This window comes from Oryctolagus cuniculus, chromosome 1 (genome assembly GCF_051225735.1).
Source record: "Oryctolagus cuniculus isolate XC-2025 breed Fujian yellow rabbit chromosome 1, ASM5122573v1, whole genome shotgun sequence".
Lineage (NCBI taxonomy): Eukaryota > Metazoa > Chordata > Mammalia > Lagomorpha > Leporidae > Oryctolagus > Oryctolagus cuniculus.
Genome location: NC_142867.1, coordinates 13,538,591 through 13,553,082, shown reverse-complemented (window position 1 = coordinate 13,553,082; position 14,492 = coordinate 13,538,591). Strand labels below are relative to the sequence as shown.

The 14,492-nt window shown below is 43.0% G+C and overlaps 2 protein-coding genes across 9 annotated transcripts in view; one reads left to right on the top strand and one right to left on the bottom strand.

The window, feature by feature from the left end:
• The window catches only part of LPXN (leupaxin), a 43,743-nt gene extending 43,629 nt beyond the window's left edge, over nt 1–114 (bottom strand). The window contains exon 1 of the mRNA XM_070069356.2: nt 91–114. The gene's annotated coding sequence lies outside the window, so the exon portion shown is untranslated. The remainder of the gene's footprint in view (nt 1–90) is intronic.
• ZFP91 (ZFP91 zinc finger protein, atypical E3 ubiquitin ligase) overlaps nt 113–14,492 on the top strand; it is a 31,393-nt gene continuing 17,013 nt past the window's right edge. For 6 of the 8 annotated variants that reach the window (XM_089308687.1, XM_089308681.1, XM_051854290.3 and 3 more), the window contains exons 1-2: nt 690–1,270; nt 6,300–6,328. In XM_089308687.1, coding sequence (XP_089164813.1) covers nt 909–1,270; nt 6,300–6,328 — 391 coding nt within the window. In that variant the 5' untranslated portion in view covers nt 690–908. Of the gene's footprint in view, nt 517–689; nt 1,271–6,299; nt 6,329–14,492 lie in introns of those variants that run through there. The other 2 variants (XM_089308705.1, XM_089308714.1) reach the window with 2 other exon arrangements.

Below are 14,492 nucleotides of genomic sequence, written 5' to 3'. Positions count from 1 at the left end.
CTGCACGTATTAGGATAAACAGGACTTCATTTCCCACAATGCACTTGGCTGAAGTTATCGTGCGCATGCGTCGAGGCGGGCCCTCCTTACCCCCCTCGACCCCGCCTCCATTCTGCCGACGCCATTTTTTCGGAGACTTTCATCCGGCAGCCGACGGGGCTTTTTTTCTTAAAGGAGAAGCGACAACTCAAAAAATTTCCCCCTTCTCCCCGCAAGACCTGGCGGCGCTGGGGACAGAAAAGCCAGAGACAGGAAAGTGGGGACGGGGTGGAGACGGAAGGACACCCAGGCTACTTCTGCGGCCTAAGGAAGGGCAGAAAGAGCCCTTGTGGCGTTCGCGGCTCCTTAGGGAGGCAGGTGCGCGCGCAGCCAGCCCGCGCGAGGCGGGGAAAGGTGCGTTTTTTCCCTTCCACCTTCTTCGCGACACCTGCCCCTCCTCCTGCCCCTAGCTCGCGTTGAACTCCGGAGAGGGGGAAAGGTCACTTTGGGATTGTCGCGAGACGCAGCCGTTTAACGGTGAGAACGGGTGCGCGGGGAAGGAAACCTCGCGCGCTCCCTCAGAGCCGTTTCCTGATTGGGTGAAGGGAGAGGTGAGGGAGGGAACCTGGTGCGTCGCTGCGCGTGAGACCGCCAGGGGCGGGGCGAGGAGGCCGTCCCTCCTCTCCTATTGGTCTGCAGAGGTTGTGTGGCGGGCGCGCGCGCGCCGCCAGCGGTAGCGGGCCGTGAGTGGCAGGGGGTGGGGGGGCGCCCTCGGAGCCGGGCGGAGGGGAGGGGGGAAAAGAAGAGCGCAGGGTGAGAGTGAGCCGGACGCTCCGGGAGGCGAGGGGGGCGGGGGGAGCAGCGTCGCGGCCGCCGCCGCCTCCGCCTCCGCCGCCTGGGTCGAGGGGGTGGGGGACGGACGAGCCCTGATGCCGGGGGAGACGGAAGAGCCGAGACCCCCGGAGCAGCAGGACCAGGAAGGGGGAGAGGCGGCGGCGGCCAAGGCGGCTCCGGAGGAGCCCCAACCTCGGCCCCCTGAGGCGGCGGCGGCGGCGACGCCTGCGGGCGCTACGAGCAGCCGCGTGCTGAGGGGCGGTCGGGACCGGGGCCGGGCCGCGGCGGCCGCCGCCGCAGCCGCCGCCGCGGCCGCTGTGTCCCGCCGGAGGAAGGCCGAGTATCCCCGCCGGCGAAGGAGCAGCCCCAGCGCCAGGCCTCTGGACGTCCCAGGGCAGCAGTCCCAGGCCGCGAAGCCCCCGTCTCCAGTTCAGGGCAAGAAGAGTCCGCGACTCCTGTGAGTAACGCAGTCTTTCAGGCGGTGGGAGAGACCCCCTCTGTCCGCACGCAAACCCTCTCGGCTCCCGTAGCGCCTTCTCCACGTGACATCCTGCCTGCGCTGCCCCCTGCCGGCTCCGCACGCCAGGTGTCCCCCGGTTCTCCCGGGCGGCGGCCCGCACCTGCCCGCCGCGCCCCCGGTCGGGCCGCCTCCCCGCCCCCGGGGTCGCGCGGGGCGCCCCTGCCCCGCTCCCCTCTCCCGCCTCTCCCCGCCGCCCGCGGGCCCCTTGCTCCCCTGGCACCCGCACCGCCTTTGTCAGCCTATCCCTTTCCCTTCGGCGGCTCTCCAGTATGACATCACATCCCCATTAGGAAATCCACAGCACGGACCTCGCCTGCGAAAACAAATCGGTCCCGTGGCTGGAGAGCGAGTCGTCCTGCAGTGTCTGTCGCAGCGCTCGCCCTTCTGAGTCTTCACCTGGGTGCTCGCTGTTTGTAGAAATGGTCACATTTAGGGTCAGACGTGGCCGTGCCAATTTCAGGTGTAGGCGCTTCCATAGAACAAAAATTGGGTTCTTCAGCTTCTAACATTTTTTAAAATTTTGCATATACTTAGTGTAGGGGCTTTAATCTTCAAAATTGGACGCCTCTGAAGGGAATTCCGCTCTTACCAAGAGGTGATAGAATAACTTGAACCACCATGAACAAGTGGTCAGGAACATACATATGTTTAAAACGCAAGCTCTTGTTAAGAATACTGAAGCCCTCAAGTTTGTAAGTTCCTGAAGTCAATCCTGTTAGCTATTAAATTGATTACAGAAAACATCATTTATGTTACTTGCCTTTGAAATTAAAAAGTTAGTAAAAGCAGGGAATCTGGAAGGTGGAGAGGGAAAAGTCAATTTTAAGTGTTCCCGTTACACCGGTAGAAATAGTGGCAAGGTTTGGTTACCCTAGACCTAGTATTTTTAAACCTAGAAATAGATACGTTCCAAAATTAAGTCTATGACTTGGCAGCCTTGGCTTAGGAAGCTCTCAGAAAGAGGAATAAAATTTAAAGATGTCTTAACTACTACAGTAAGTAGTGCATTAAGTATGCATTCAAATTTTTGAAGGTCATTTAACAGAATTTACCCAATTCGTTGTAAATTCGTTTTGTGGACAACAGAAATCTGTATGTACAGATCAGCTGCAGTTAGAATCTTAATTGCTGTAGGTGCATTTTATGTTGAAAAAACTTGGTTTATTCTTTTATAAATTTGAAAATATTAACCTTATTTGGATATAAATTTCATGGATAAATTCTTTAGCCTGTCAGTTTCCTTATCTGTATGGGATTATATATGTGGAATAACTGCCATGACACTGAGTTTGTGAGAATTCGAGCATGTGAACTACCGACCACGACGTGTGACACTTTAGTAAAATACTAAGTGGAAGACACTGTATTGAACGATGTGGGCATAGTAGAAGTGTGAGTGGCCAGGGGTGGTGGTTTTCACGTTATTTCTGAAACACACTTTTTTTTTGTATTATACATAATGGGGTTAATAAAATATTTTTAAAATAGTCTTTCATTTTCACATACTACTTGAAAGAGGAATACAGCTGTATCTGTTAAGATACCTAGAGTGGTGGTTTTAACTGCTGTCATGATTTATTTGTTCCCCTAACTCTTGGCAAAGAGTACTAATGAGTCATTTTACTTCCACAATGTAACTATTAAGACAATTGAACTTGAATGAAGATGACTTAATTAAATCCTTAGAGTGTTTTCCTCCTCAAAATTCCCTGTGGGTAAGAAACAATAGTCTATAAATTCTTCATGTCCCCACTTCTCTCATCCAGTATCATAACAGATAGTGAAGTTGGTGTTCTCTTAACCACCTTTAGCAAGATAATTATCTCTTGACGGTGCACTTAAAGCTAATTTTAATTGGATTGCTAATTTTTGTCATAGTGTTTTTGTTGAATGTTTTCAATTTTCTGTCTGGCCTGGAAATCAAAGAATCCCAAAACATTTCAGCCTGGCAGTGATCTTTGAGCAGGAGCTGAGCCTGGTACTAGAATCTGAGCTAGGTAGTGGAAATATAAGAGTCTTCAAGGACCTTGCACTGCAAGGGAAGATGCATTAATTGATGGAGATTTTTCAAACAGGTGCATCACTTACCAATTTTCAGTGATATAATACATTTTAAAGCTCGTTTTTCCAAAAAAGAAAAAGCAAATAAAACTCCTTCCTACATAATCCTTTCAGACAAGAGATTTTATCAGTTTATTGAGACCCTGAACTAGATTCATCTGTGTTTTCCAAATATCTTGAGAATTTTAAAAGGGAAGCAAGGAATTTAATCTCTGCATTAACTGCTTACGCTATTCAGGTCATTTTTCTGTATCTTTGTTTCCCCCCATAAAATCCTAATAATCGGCTGTTGAACCTAGATTTGTTTCTCTTGGTGTAAAGGTAGCATAATGTACAATAAGTTAAGCCAATAAATACACAGATTTGGAGTTTTTGAGGTCTCTGTTGCTACTAGAAGGCAAAATAATACAGTGGAAAAACACTGGACTTGAATTGGAAAGTTTTGGGTCCCGGCTTTGTATTGCTAAGTGACCTTGGGCGAGTCATTTAACCTCTATAGGCCTACTTCATCTGTAATTGATACTTTTATAAATTCATGAAATGAGCTTTGTGGTTGGATGATGATAAAGTTTCTTAAAGTTAATAAGCTCAAAACACCTTCATATTTGCATTGTATTTGGTATTTAATAGGAAGAGTAAAGGAAATATCTGAATGGAAGGAAGTAAAAAAATTTTCAGTAAATGTGCTCAAGAGAAAGGCATCAAGTTAAATGCCAGGATCATAATTCAAAGCCTAGACAACTAATACTAAAGAAAGGTTATCCAAGCTCGAACGAGAATGTATAGACTTCAAAATATTTTGCCCCCAAATAAATATCTTTTAGTTCCATTTTCCATGAACTTTTTGAAATACCCTAGTACATCTGAAGAATTAGGCTAATCATGTGTTGAATTTTAGTCAATAAATTATACAGCTAAGATTCTCAAGTAATTTTATTCTTTTAAATGCAGTGTTTATATACTTGTGTTTTATTTTTATATAGATATATTGCACAACAAATATTTGGTAACACTAGTAAAATAGTTTCTGGATAGTTTTTTTTTGTAATTGAAAGTGTCTGTGTTCTCTGCTAATATGCAAACCGTGAAATTCTCAAATTAAGACTAGATTAAAGGCCGGCGCCGCGGCTCAATAGGCTAATCCTCCGCCTTGCGGCGCTGGCACACCGGGTTCTAGTCCCGGTCGGGGCGCCGGGTTCTGTCCCGGTTGCCCCTCTTCCTGGCCAGCTCTCTGCTGTGTGCAGTGGAGGTTGGCCCAAGTGCTTGGGCCCTGCACCCCATGGGAGACCAGGAGAAGCACCTGGCTCCTTGCTTCGGATCAGCGCATCGCGCCGGCCGCAGCAGCCATTGGAGGGTGAACCAACGGCAAAGGAATACCTTTCTCTCTCTCTCTCTCCCTCTCCCTCTCCACTCTGTAAATAAATAAATAAAAAAAAAGAATTAAAAAAGACTAGATTAAAATTAAAAAACTTTTATTTCTTTTTATTATAGTATATCTTCTGTTTATCCTGTGCATTTTAGATTTAAAGCTTCTGATTTAGCTGTTTAGTAACTGTGTTAGCTAAAATTTGGTATTTTTAGGGGCTTTCCTTCAGGTTCCAATTAGTTACAGATGAAGGAAAGCATTTCTGGTATATGGAATTGCATTTTGGATGTGTTTTCTTTCTAAAAGTAAAATGATAATAAACCTTTAGGTGGCTTTTTTTTTTTCCTGTTTTCATTTTGAGAGTCATGCGGAGTGAGAATGAAGCGGTAATATTCTGAATTTTAAAAACTTACAGCCCTTTGGAGGAAGCTTCAATGTCCCTAGTGATCAGAATCCAAGAACAATCAGTATAGATTGTGATAGAAGCATTGAACCATTTCAGAAAGTTCTTGGAAAGTCTGTTGTTCGTTTTCATTTAAGTTCTTTAGGGTGATTAGCAACTAAGTTGGGTATTGGTAATATAATTTAAAAGTGTATCAACTTTTAAAAAAATGTGGAACAGAAAATGATAGCTATTCTTTCTAATAAGGACAGATTTTGTATTATGGCTTCTAAATTTGCTTATATCTTTTATAACAAAAGGGTCTTTGATTGTATTAGGCTTACTCATCTTCTCTCCCTACCCCCAAAAATGATAAAGATCTAAGGTATGTTAACTTTTACCCATCAGTGATGTATGAGAGAAATTTTCTCAAATTAAAAACATGGGGAGTACTTTATCTTTTAAATCTTTTAAATCTCTTGAGTTTATCTGTTGCCTTTTTAGATCTAGAGTTTGATACGAGTTTAGCAATTTTGGGGTCTTTTTAAAAGCTTCACTAAACTTTTATGAAAATTGCCAATATACAACCTTAGATTTTAAAACTGTATACTAAAACCTCAGTGTCTTATTATCTAGATTTAACAGTTCATGAGATTTTGCCACACTTGCTGTGTCTGTCCCTCTCTTCCATCCCCTTTTTTTGGGCAGAAGTCTTCTAGAACAGAGAAGTCATTTCATTGCTAGTTACTGCATTTATGTAAAACAAGGACATTCATTTTCTTCTGTTACCACATATGTAATAAAATTGCAATATTTTCTTTGGATTAGTGTCAGTTTGCAGTTAAAATCTGTTTTGGTTGATGTTCTGGCTCTGTGTTGTCAGTTACAACAGGTACATGTGGCTGTTTAAATTTATATTAATAAAAATTAAAAATTCAATTCCTCAAGTACACTTGGTATTGCAAGTGCTGAGTAGCCACATGGGAAAGTGAAGCTGCAGAATTTCCATCACTGGTCAAAGTTGGACTTGACTGTTAGCGCTGCTAAAGATGCGTTCTGCCTTACTCTAGAGATGAATTAAAAAGATATAAATGTTTATGTTTTAAGAAAATATACAAGATTATTCACTTAATGTTTGATTCTTATTTCTATTTCAGATGTGTAGAAAAAGTAACAACTGATAAAGGTAAGACTTGGTCATTCTTACCTCTCCTGTGAAGATTATGGTGATTTCATAATCATAGAACATAGAAAAATTTCAAGCCTGATCCTTCAGATTAGTTCCATTTAAAAGTGACTCTTATTAAGTAAAAAATTATTGGAGTTGATAGAATTGTTAAGCTGACAGCAGATTTGGATACTAGAATATCTTGACAATATTTAAAAATGCAGTAATGGGGAATCAGTTTGAAGAATGCGGGAAGAGTGTTCTAAGATTTCAGCCTGGTGAATAATTAAATGAAATCTTAAGGTCATTTCTCTGGGGTTTTAGCAAACCAAATATGAGTATGTAGTGACTGTAGTTTTCTGCTTATCTGTATAGTAATGTGGGGAAGGTAATACTCACTTTTTTGTTTTTAAACACTTTTTAAAGGCTCTAGTCTAGTTTTACAGATGGGATTATTAAAATTACCTCCATCACGTTGGACACTTTTTCACTACAGCTTTTTTTCCTCTTTGTTGGCTGCCTTTTTTTTAATGCTAAATTCAGACACACTGCATTCTCATAGCTGAAACAAGTATATTTTTCAGATATTTCATTTGTTGTATATAATCTTGATCCAGTCCTAGCTTGGCGAGTTTCCAACTCGTAGAGTCTGCTTTTAAAAGCTGAGAGTTGACTGATTAATTTTTAAGATCCACTTATGACCTGTTATTTTTGCTAAGTATTTATATTTATCTTCATAAAAAAACAAGTTTAAAACTCAGATTTTAATGCAATTTGAAAGGACTAGGAACACATACCTTGTGTTGATGGCTATGGTGTAAGTTAATTGGGTGTCAACACTCAGTTCACTTGTTTCTTTGAAGTTTGAAATTGAGGTTAATATCTCATAATATACCAGGTAGAAGTATTCTATACTAGACAAATTTTTTGTGTGGAAAACTGCGTCATTATTTTGTCAAGCCTTTTTTTTTTTTTCTTCTTTTTTTTTGCTGTTCACTTGGAAGACAGGTTAAGAATAGAAGGTTGTGAGGTGGGCATTTGGCACAGCAGTTAAGTTACTGCTTGGGAAACCTGCATCCTATATTGGAGTGCCTGGCTACTCTGCCTCACATCCAGCTTCCCACTAATGTCCACCCTGGAAGGCACCAGATGATGACTCAAGTAGATGGGTGCTTGTCACACGCATGGGAGATACGAATTGAATTAACTTCAGCATGGCAATTAACTTCAGCATGGCCCATCCTTGGTTGTGTAGGCATTTGGGGGAGTGAACCAGCAGATGGGAGATGTCTATTTTCTCTGTCTCAAGCTCTTTGTTGGTCTGTATTTCAAATAAATAAATCTTAACATTCCTTATTCAGAGAGATCATTTTGTAGAGTTTTTTGTTTTGGGGAAAATGTAGACAGGTGACTATCAAATATTAGAGCTATTTTGATTGAAATGAAGCATGATTTTCTGTGGAGAGATTAAAGTTGCATTGTAGGTAATTCAGTCTCCAAATCAATCCCACTTTTCTTTCCTGGCTCAGGAAAGGAGTTGTATTAGGATTCATGGAGATATCTATCTATCTCTCTATCTATCTATCTATCTTATCATGATAGCCTCCAAACTGGCTACTGTAGTTTATGTAGTCGTTACCTACCTGAAAGATTTCTTCATTTTCCCACAAGATTACAGGTGATCTTTTAAGCAGCTATTAAAAGACATCCTTATACTAGAGTATACATGTTGTAAATAGGCAAGCCCAGTTATTTGACCATCACTGAGCTCATGACACAAAATGTAACTATCATCTTAGAAACTCCCTTGTGTATCTTTCAATTCAGCCACCCCCAAATATAACCATTTTTCTGACTTTGAATGGCAAAGATTTGTTGCCAGTTTTGATTTTTACATAAATGGAAGAAAACAGTATATACTTTCTTTCATCAGGCTTCATTTGCTCACCATTATGTGACATTCCTCTGTTGTGTTGATGAATTGTATTCCTTTATGGTATTGCACACAGTTGATCCATTTTTCTATTGATGAGCATTTGGGTAGTTTTCAGTTATGGACCATTATGAGTACTGATTTTTTTAATTACCCCGTGGTTGGTAGGTAGATTGCATTACCCCAGAGAATGGTGCCATGCTGAAGCTTGATAGTTGATTTCTATTACTGTCAGGTTCGGTACTGAGTGGCTGTAGCCAGGTTGGCATTGGTGAGGCTCACTCTGGGTTTAGTTTTCAGCAATCTCAATTCTGCAGCTACAAGAGATCAGTATTTCAGGCAGATACAGAAACTTTTAAGTCATTTATGTGGTATTTAAACTGGAAATCTGAATCTCTGAAAAATCCTTTTCTTTACTTGTATTTTTTTTTTTTTAAGATTTATTTATTTTATTTGAAAGGCAGAGTTACACAGAGGCAGAGCGAGAGAGAGCAGTCTTCATCTGCTGGTTCACTTCCCAGATGGCCACAATGGCCAAAGCTGTGCCAGTCTGAAGCCAGGAGCAAGGAGCTTTTTCCGGGTCTCCCATGCAGGGGCACAAGGACTTGGGACATCTACTGCTTTCCCAGGCCATAGCAGAGAGCTGGATCAGAAGTGGAGTAGCTGGGGCTTGAACTAGCACCCATATGGGATGCTGGCACTGCAGACAGCAGCTTTAACCGTTACATCACAGCCGGCCCCACTTAATTGTATTTTGTAACTAGGAGCAACCAGTCACTCTTAATTCTCATTAGTTTAACCAGTATATTATAAGGAACAAAATGTACAATTACCAGAACCTTGCCACTTAAATGTTTCATTAAGAGTATCCATTAGTAAGATTTTGCTTATTTTTGTTATTGCATCATAGCATGCACTATTAGTGATCTCTTTACTATTGGATATACCTACTAATGTCTTTAATCACGTTAGAGAGATAATTGTAGAAATTGAGAACCAGCACAGAAAATGTGTCCTTATGATTTCTTTCTCTGTAACCATTGTCAATATCAGAGACTCACAGAAAAAGCAGAGATGGTTACCAGAGGCTGGGAAGGGATGGGGAAAAGAGAAATATTGATCAAAGTTCACTTAAACTAGAGGAATAAGTTTTAGTCCTCTCTCACACTGCTTGGTGACTACTGCTAATGATACTGTATTACATCTTTCAGAATTATAAAGTAGATTTTTAACATTGTTGCCACAAAAAGTGAAGTGCTATCTGTTAGTTTTAGTTAGCTTGATTGAATCTTTCTGCAGTGTACACAGTAAATCAGTGCATCACAGTGTGGGATGATGGGCCTGTGGAACAGTGGGTTAAGCCTCTGTTGGGGATTCCTGTATCCTGTATTGGAGCACCTAGTTCCAATTTCTGCTCCTTCATCCAGCTTCCTGCTAATGTGTTTCGGGAGGTAGTCAGTGAAGGCCCCAGTACTTGGGTTCCTGCCATCCACATGGGAGACTTGGATGAAATTACGTCCTCCTGGATTTGGCTTGGTCTAATGGACCAGATGGAAGACGTCTCTTTCTGTCTGTCTCTGCCTTTTAAGTAAATAAATTTTAAAAATAAATTACATTGAACCTTATTTAGAAGGAAACTCTTTGAGCTTCTCTATAACCTACCTGATAGCTATTGTCTCCATCAACCAGTAGAGGCCAAAGACAAAAGAGTACCAACAAGGATCCACCTACGTGGGATCCCTGAGATAACCTTGTTCTTTCATGGATTTGACTAGGCATGACTTCACTATGAGAACTACATTGTGAAAGTGTTTAAGAGTTTTTGTATTTCTAGATTCTGAGGGGTAGACAGCATGCCTGGAAGCTACACACAATGGAGGTCATTGAGCCCAGGCTCAATGAGAAAAGAGCAAGGCAAACAACAGTAGGTATGAGGAATGAGGTATGGATCACTTTGAGGAGAATGGTCCTTTTTAATTGATGAGAAAGTGGGAGCCCACTCTCCTAGACAGAAGAGAATTCTTTAATTGAAAAATTTTAAAAATATATATAAGTTTTAGGGGCAGGTTTTGACCCAGCAGTTAAGACACATGTGTCCCACATCAGAGTTGCTAGGTTCAGTTACCAGCTCCAGCTCCCAGTTTCAGTTTCCAAGCAGTGAAGACCCTGGGAGGCAGCAGTGATTGCTTGAGTAGCTGGGTCCCTGCCATCCCACGGTAGATCTGAGTTGAATTCTCAAATCTTGACCAGAGTCAAGCCCAGCCCAGCCCTGGGCATATTGCTAACATTTGGGGAGTATACCAGCAGGTGGCAGGTCCCTCTGTCTGCCCACCCCCTTTCTCTTTCACTGTGTCTTGAATAACAGAAGTATTAAAATACATTTTAAAAATCCACAGAACACACCAACAGATTGGAAATTCAAGTAATAACATTCATTTGTGAATCAGAAATCCACAGGGTTGAAAACTTGGGGTTTTTGTTGCAGTCCTGAGGTTGGTTGGATTTCTTCTTGAAGACTCAGTCTTCAGTTTTATGGCTATTGATCTAGACTAGTGTTTGACCAAACAATTGGGCACCTTAGCTTAGCCATATTGATGCAAAAAATTAGCTATTAAAGTCCTTAATTTTTGACAGAATTTTTCTTGTTTTGTTAATAGCTTTGCCACTTTTATTTGCTCTTTTAATTTTATCTTTTTCCAAAAAAATGTTTTATTTATTTGAAAGGCACCGTTACAGGGCCAGTGAATGAGAGATCTTTCATCCCGGGGTCACTCTTCAAATGGCCTCAGTGGCCAGGGCTGGGCCAGGAGTTTCTTTCAGGACTCCCATGTTGTGCAGGGCCCCAAGGACTTGGGCCACCTGCCGCTACTTTCCCAGGTGCATTAGCGGGGAGCTGGATCCGAAGTAGAGCAGCCAAGTCTAACTGTCGCCCATATGGGATTCTGGCATTGCAGGTAGTGGCTTAACCCATTATGCCACAATGCCAGTCCCTAATTTTATATTGTATTGCATTATCGCATTTTCTTATCCTTTTCTGTTTTCTGGTACTCTTACTCAAAGATTTTCTCAGTTTAAACCACTCCCTTCAAGGTTTTAACTTTTGCTGTATTTTTTTTATCTGTAAGGGTGTTTTTTGAGCATGGCCTTGCTTTGTGCTGTGATTTGAGTGTCCTCTTTTAAAAATTTCTATGTAACCTCTGCTCTCTGTTTTAGAGGTATCTTGTAACTCCAACTCTTGACCCTTTCTGGAATGGTTAAAAATGTATATATACATGCTTGCTTCCTTTTTGCTTCTAAAACAATCTGGTTTAAACATAGACTTGTATCTTCAAGGTCATTTATCACTATGTGGTTTTAGTCTTCTAAAATTTTGATGAAATTACATGGTTGCTGTTGTCTCTTTTTGTGTTCCTTTGGCTTTGAGTGTTAGTTATTTTTCTATCACTTTAGTGATATAGGAGAGAAGCAAGCAGATAGATCTCTCTTTTCCTTTCAAATAATATGAAAATAGTTAAATGTTTGTAAAGATTTTTTTTTTTAATTTTTGACAGGCAGAGTGGACAGAGAGAGAGATGCAGAGAGAAAGGTCTTCCTTTTTGCCATTGGTTCACCCTCCAATGGCCGCTGCGGCCGGCGCATCGCGCCAGGAGCCAGGTGTTCTCCTGGTCTCCCATGCGGGTGCAGGGCCCAAGGAGCTGGGCCATCCTCCACTGCACTCCCGGGCCACAGCAGAGAGCTGGCCTGGAAGAGGGGCAACTGGGACAGAATCTGGCGCCCCGACCGGGACTAGAACCCAGTGTGCCGGCGCCGCAAGGTGGAGGATTAGGCTATTGCATCGCGACGCCGACCTAAAGATTCGTTTTTATTTGAAAGAGTTACACAGAGAGAGGAGAGGCAGTGACAGAGAGGTCTTCCATCCACTTATTCACTTCCCAGCTGGCCGCAACGGCCGGAGCTACTCCAATCCAAAGCCAGGAGCCAAAAATTTCTTCCAGGTCTCCCACGTGTGTGCTTGGACCCAAGCACTTGGGCCATTCTCTACTGCTTTCCCAGGCCATAGCAGAGAGCTGGATCGGAAGTGGAGCAGCCGGGACTTGAACTGGCACCCATATTGGGATGCCAGCATTGCAGGCAGTGGCTTTACCCATTACGCCACAGCACTGGCACCAGTTAAAATTTTAATTTAAAAAAATAAAGAGGCCAGTGCCATGGCATAGCAGGTTAAAGCCCTGGCCTGTGGTGCCAGCGTCCCATATGGGTGCTGGTTAGAGTCCTGGCAGTTCCACTTCCAGTCCAGCTCCCTATTAATGTGCTTGGGAAGGCAGCGGAGGATGGCCCAAGTCCTTGGGCCCCTGCACCCACATGGGAGACCCAGAGGAAGATCCTGTCTCCTGGCTTCAGATCAACTCAACTCTGGCCATTGTAGCCACTTGGGGAGTGAACCAGTGGATGGAAGGCCTCTCTCTCTCCCTCTCTGCCTCTCTCCCTCCCTCTCTCTCTCGCTCTCTCTACTTCTTTCTCTGTAACTGTCTGTCAAATAAATAAAATAAATCTTTGAAAATAACTTATTTATTTATAAAACTCTGTCATGGTGCCTAGGAAGTACCTCCTTGTTAACAGCCACCATTCCTTAATATACTGAATAGCACAAAAAAATTGTTCATTTTGGGGTGGACATTGTGGTACCTGTGAGACCACATCCCATACTGGAGTACTCGTTCAAGTCCCAGCTTCTCAGTTTCTGATCTGGCTTCCTCCTCATGCACCTGGAAAGGTAGTGATGATGGCCCAAATAGTTGGGAACCTGCCACCATGTGAGAGACCTGGATGGAATTCTGGGCTCCTGGCTTCAGTGTGGCTCTGCCCTGGCGGTCATGGGCATTTGGGGAATGAGTCAGTGGATGCCATACCTTTCTTGTCTCTCCATCCTGCCTTTCAAATAATAAATAAGTGCATCTTTTTTAAAAAAATTTATGTATTTTTGTGAGGTACCATGGGTTGTTTCTGTGCATGTACACACTGCATTATACCCAATCTGAGTATAAACATCTCCTCAAGCATTTCACATCTTCTCCAGCATTTCACATTTCTTTATGGTGAAAACATCCAAAAATCTTTTCTTCCAATTTATTATTATTATTTTACAGAAATACACTGTGCAATACAAAACCAGAATTTCTTTTTCCTATCTTAACTGTAGTGTAGCGCCCATTAATCAACTTTTCCTTATCGTTTTCTGTGCACAACAGGTACTAACCAGTGTTTTTATACATATGCGTGTGTGTGTGTATTTTAAGATTTATTTATTTGAAAGAGAGAGAGATGCTCAGTCTGTTGGTTTACTTCTCAAATGACTATAATGGTTGGGGCTGGGCCAGGCCAAATCCAGGAGCCAGGAACTCTATCCAGGGCTCCCATGTGGGTGTTAGGAGTCAAAGTATTTAGGCCATCTTCCGCTGCTTTCCTTATTAACAGGGAGCTGAACTGGAAACAGCAGCTGGGACTCAAACCAGCACTATGGTGGGAGGTGCCAATGTCAAGAGCAGTAACTTAATCAGCTGTGCCACAGAGCTAGCCGCCAACCTTCTTAACTTTGAGAACAACTTTATATTTCACTTATGAGTGGGATCATGCAATACTTATCTTCCTCTGCTTCTTTTTTTTTTTTTTTTTTAATATTATTTTTTTTTTTTTTTGACAGGCAGAGTGGACAGTTAGAGAGACAGAGAGAAAGGTCTTCCTTTTACCGTTGGTTCACCCTCCAATGGCCACCGCGGCCAGCGCACTGTGCCGATCTGAAGCCGGGAGCCAAGTGCTTTTCCTGGTCTCCCATACAGGTGCAGGGCCCAAGCACTTGGGCCATCCTCCACTGCACTCCCTGGCCACAGCAGAGAGCTGGCCTGGAAGAGGGGCAACCGGGACAGAATCCGGCGCCCCGACCGGGACTAGAACCCAGTGTGCCGGCGCCGCAAGGTGGAGGATTAGCCTATTGAACCACGGCGCCGGCCTTCCTCTGCTTCTTTCTTTTTTTAAGATTTATTTATTTGGAAGAGTTACAGAGAGAGGTAGAGACACAGAGGTGTCTTTCATCCACTGGTTCACTCCCCAAATGGCCGCAACGGCTGGAGCTGAACTGTTCCAAAGCTAGGTGCCAGGAGCTTCTTCTGGGTCTCCCGTGTGGGTGCAGGGGTCCAGGCACTTGGGCCATCCTTTGCTGCATTCCCAGGTCCGTTAGCAGGGAGCTGGATT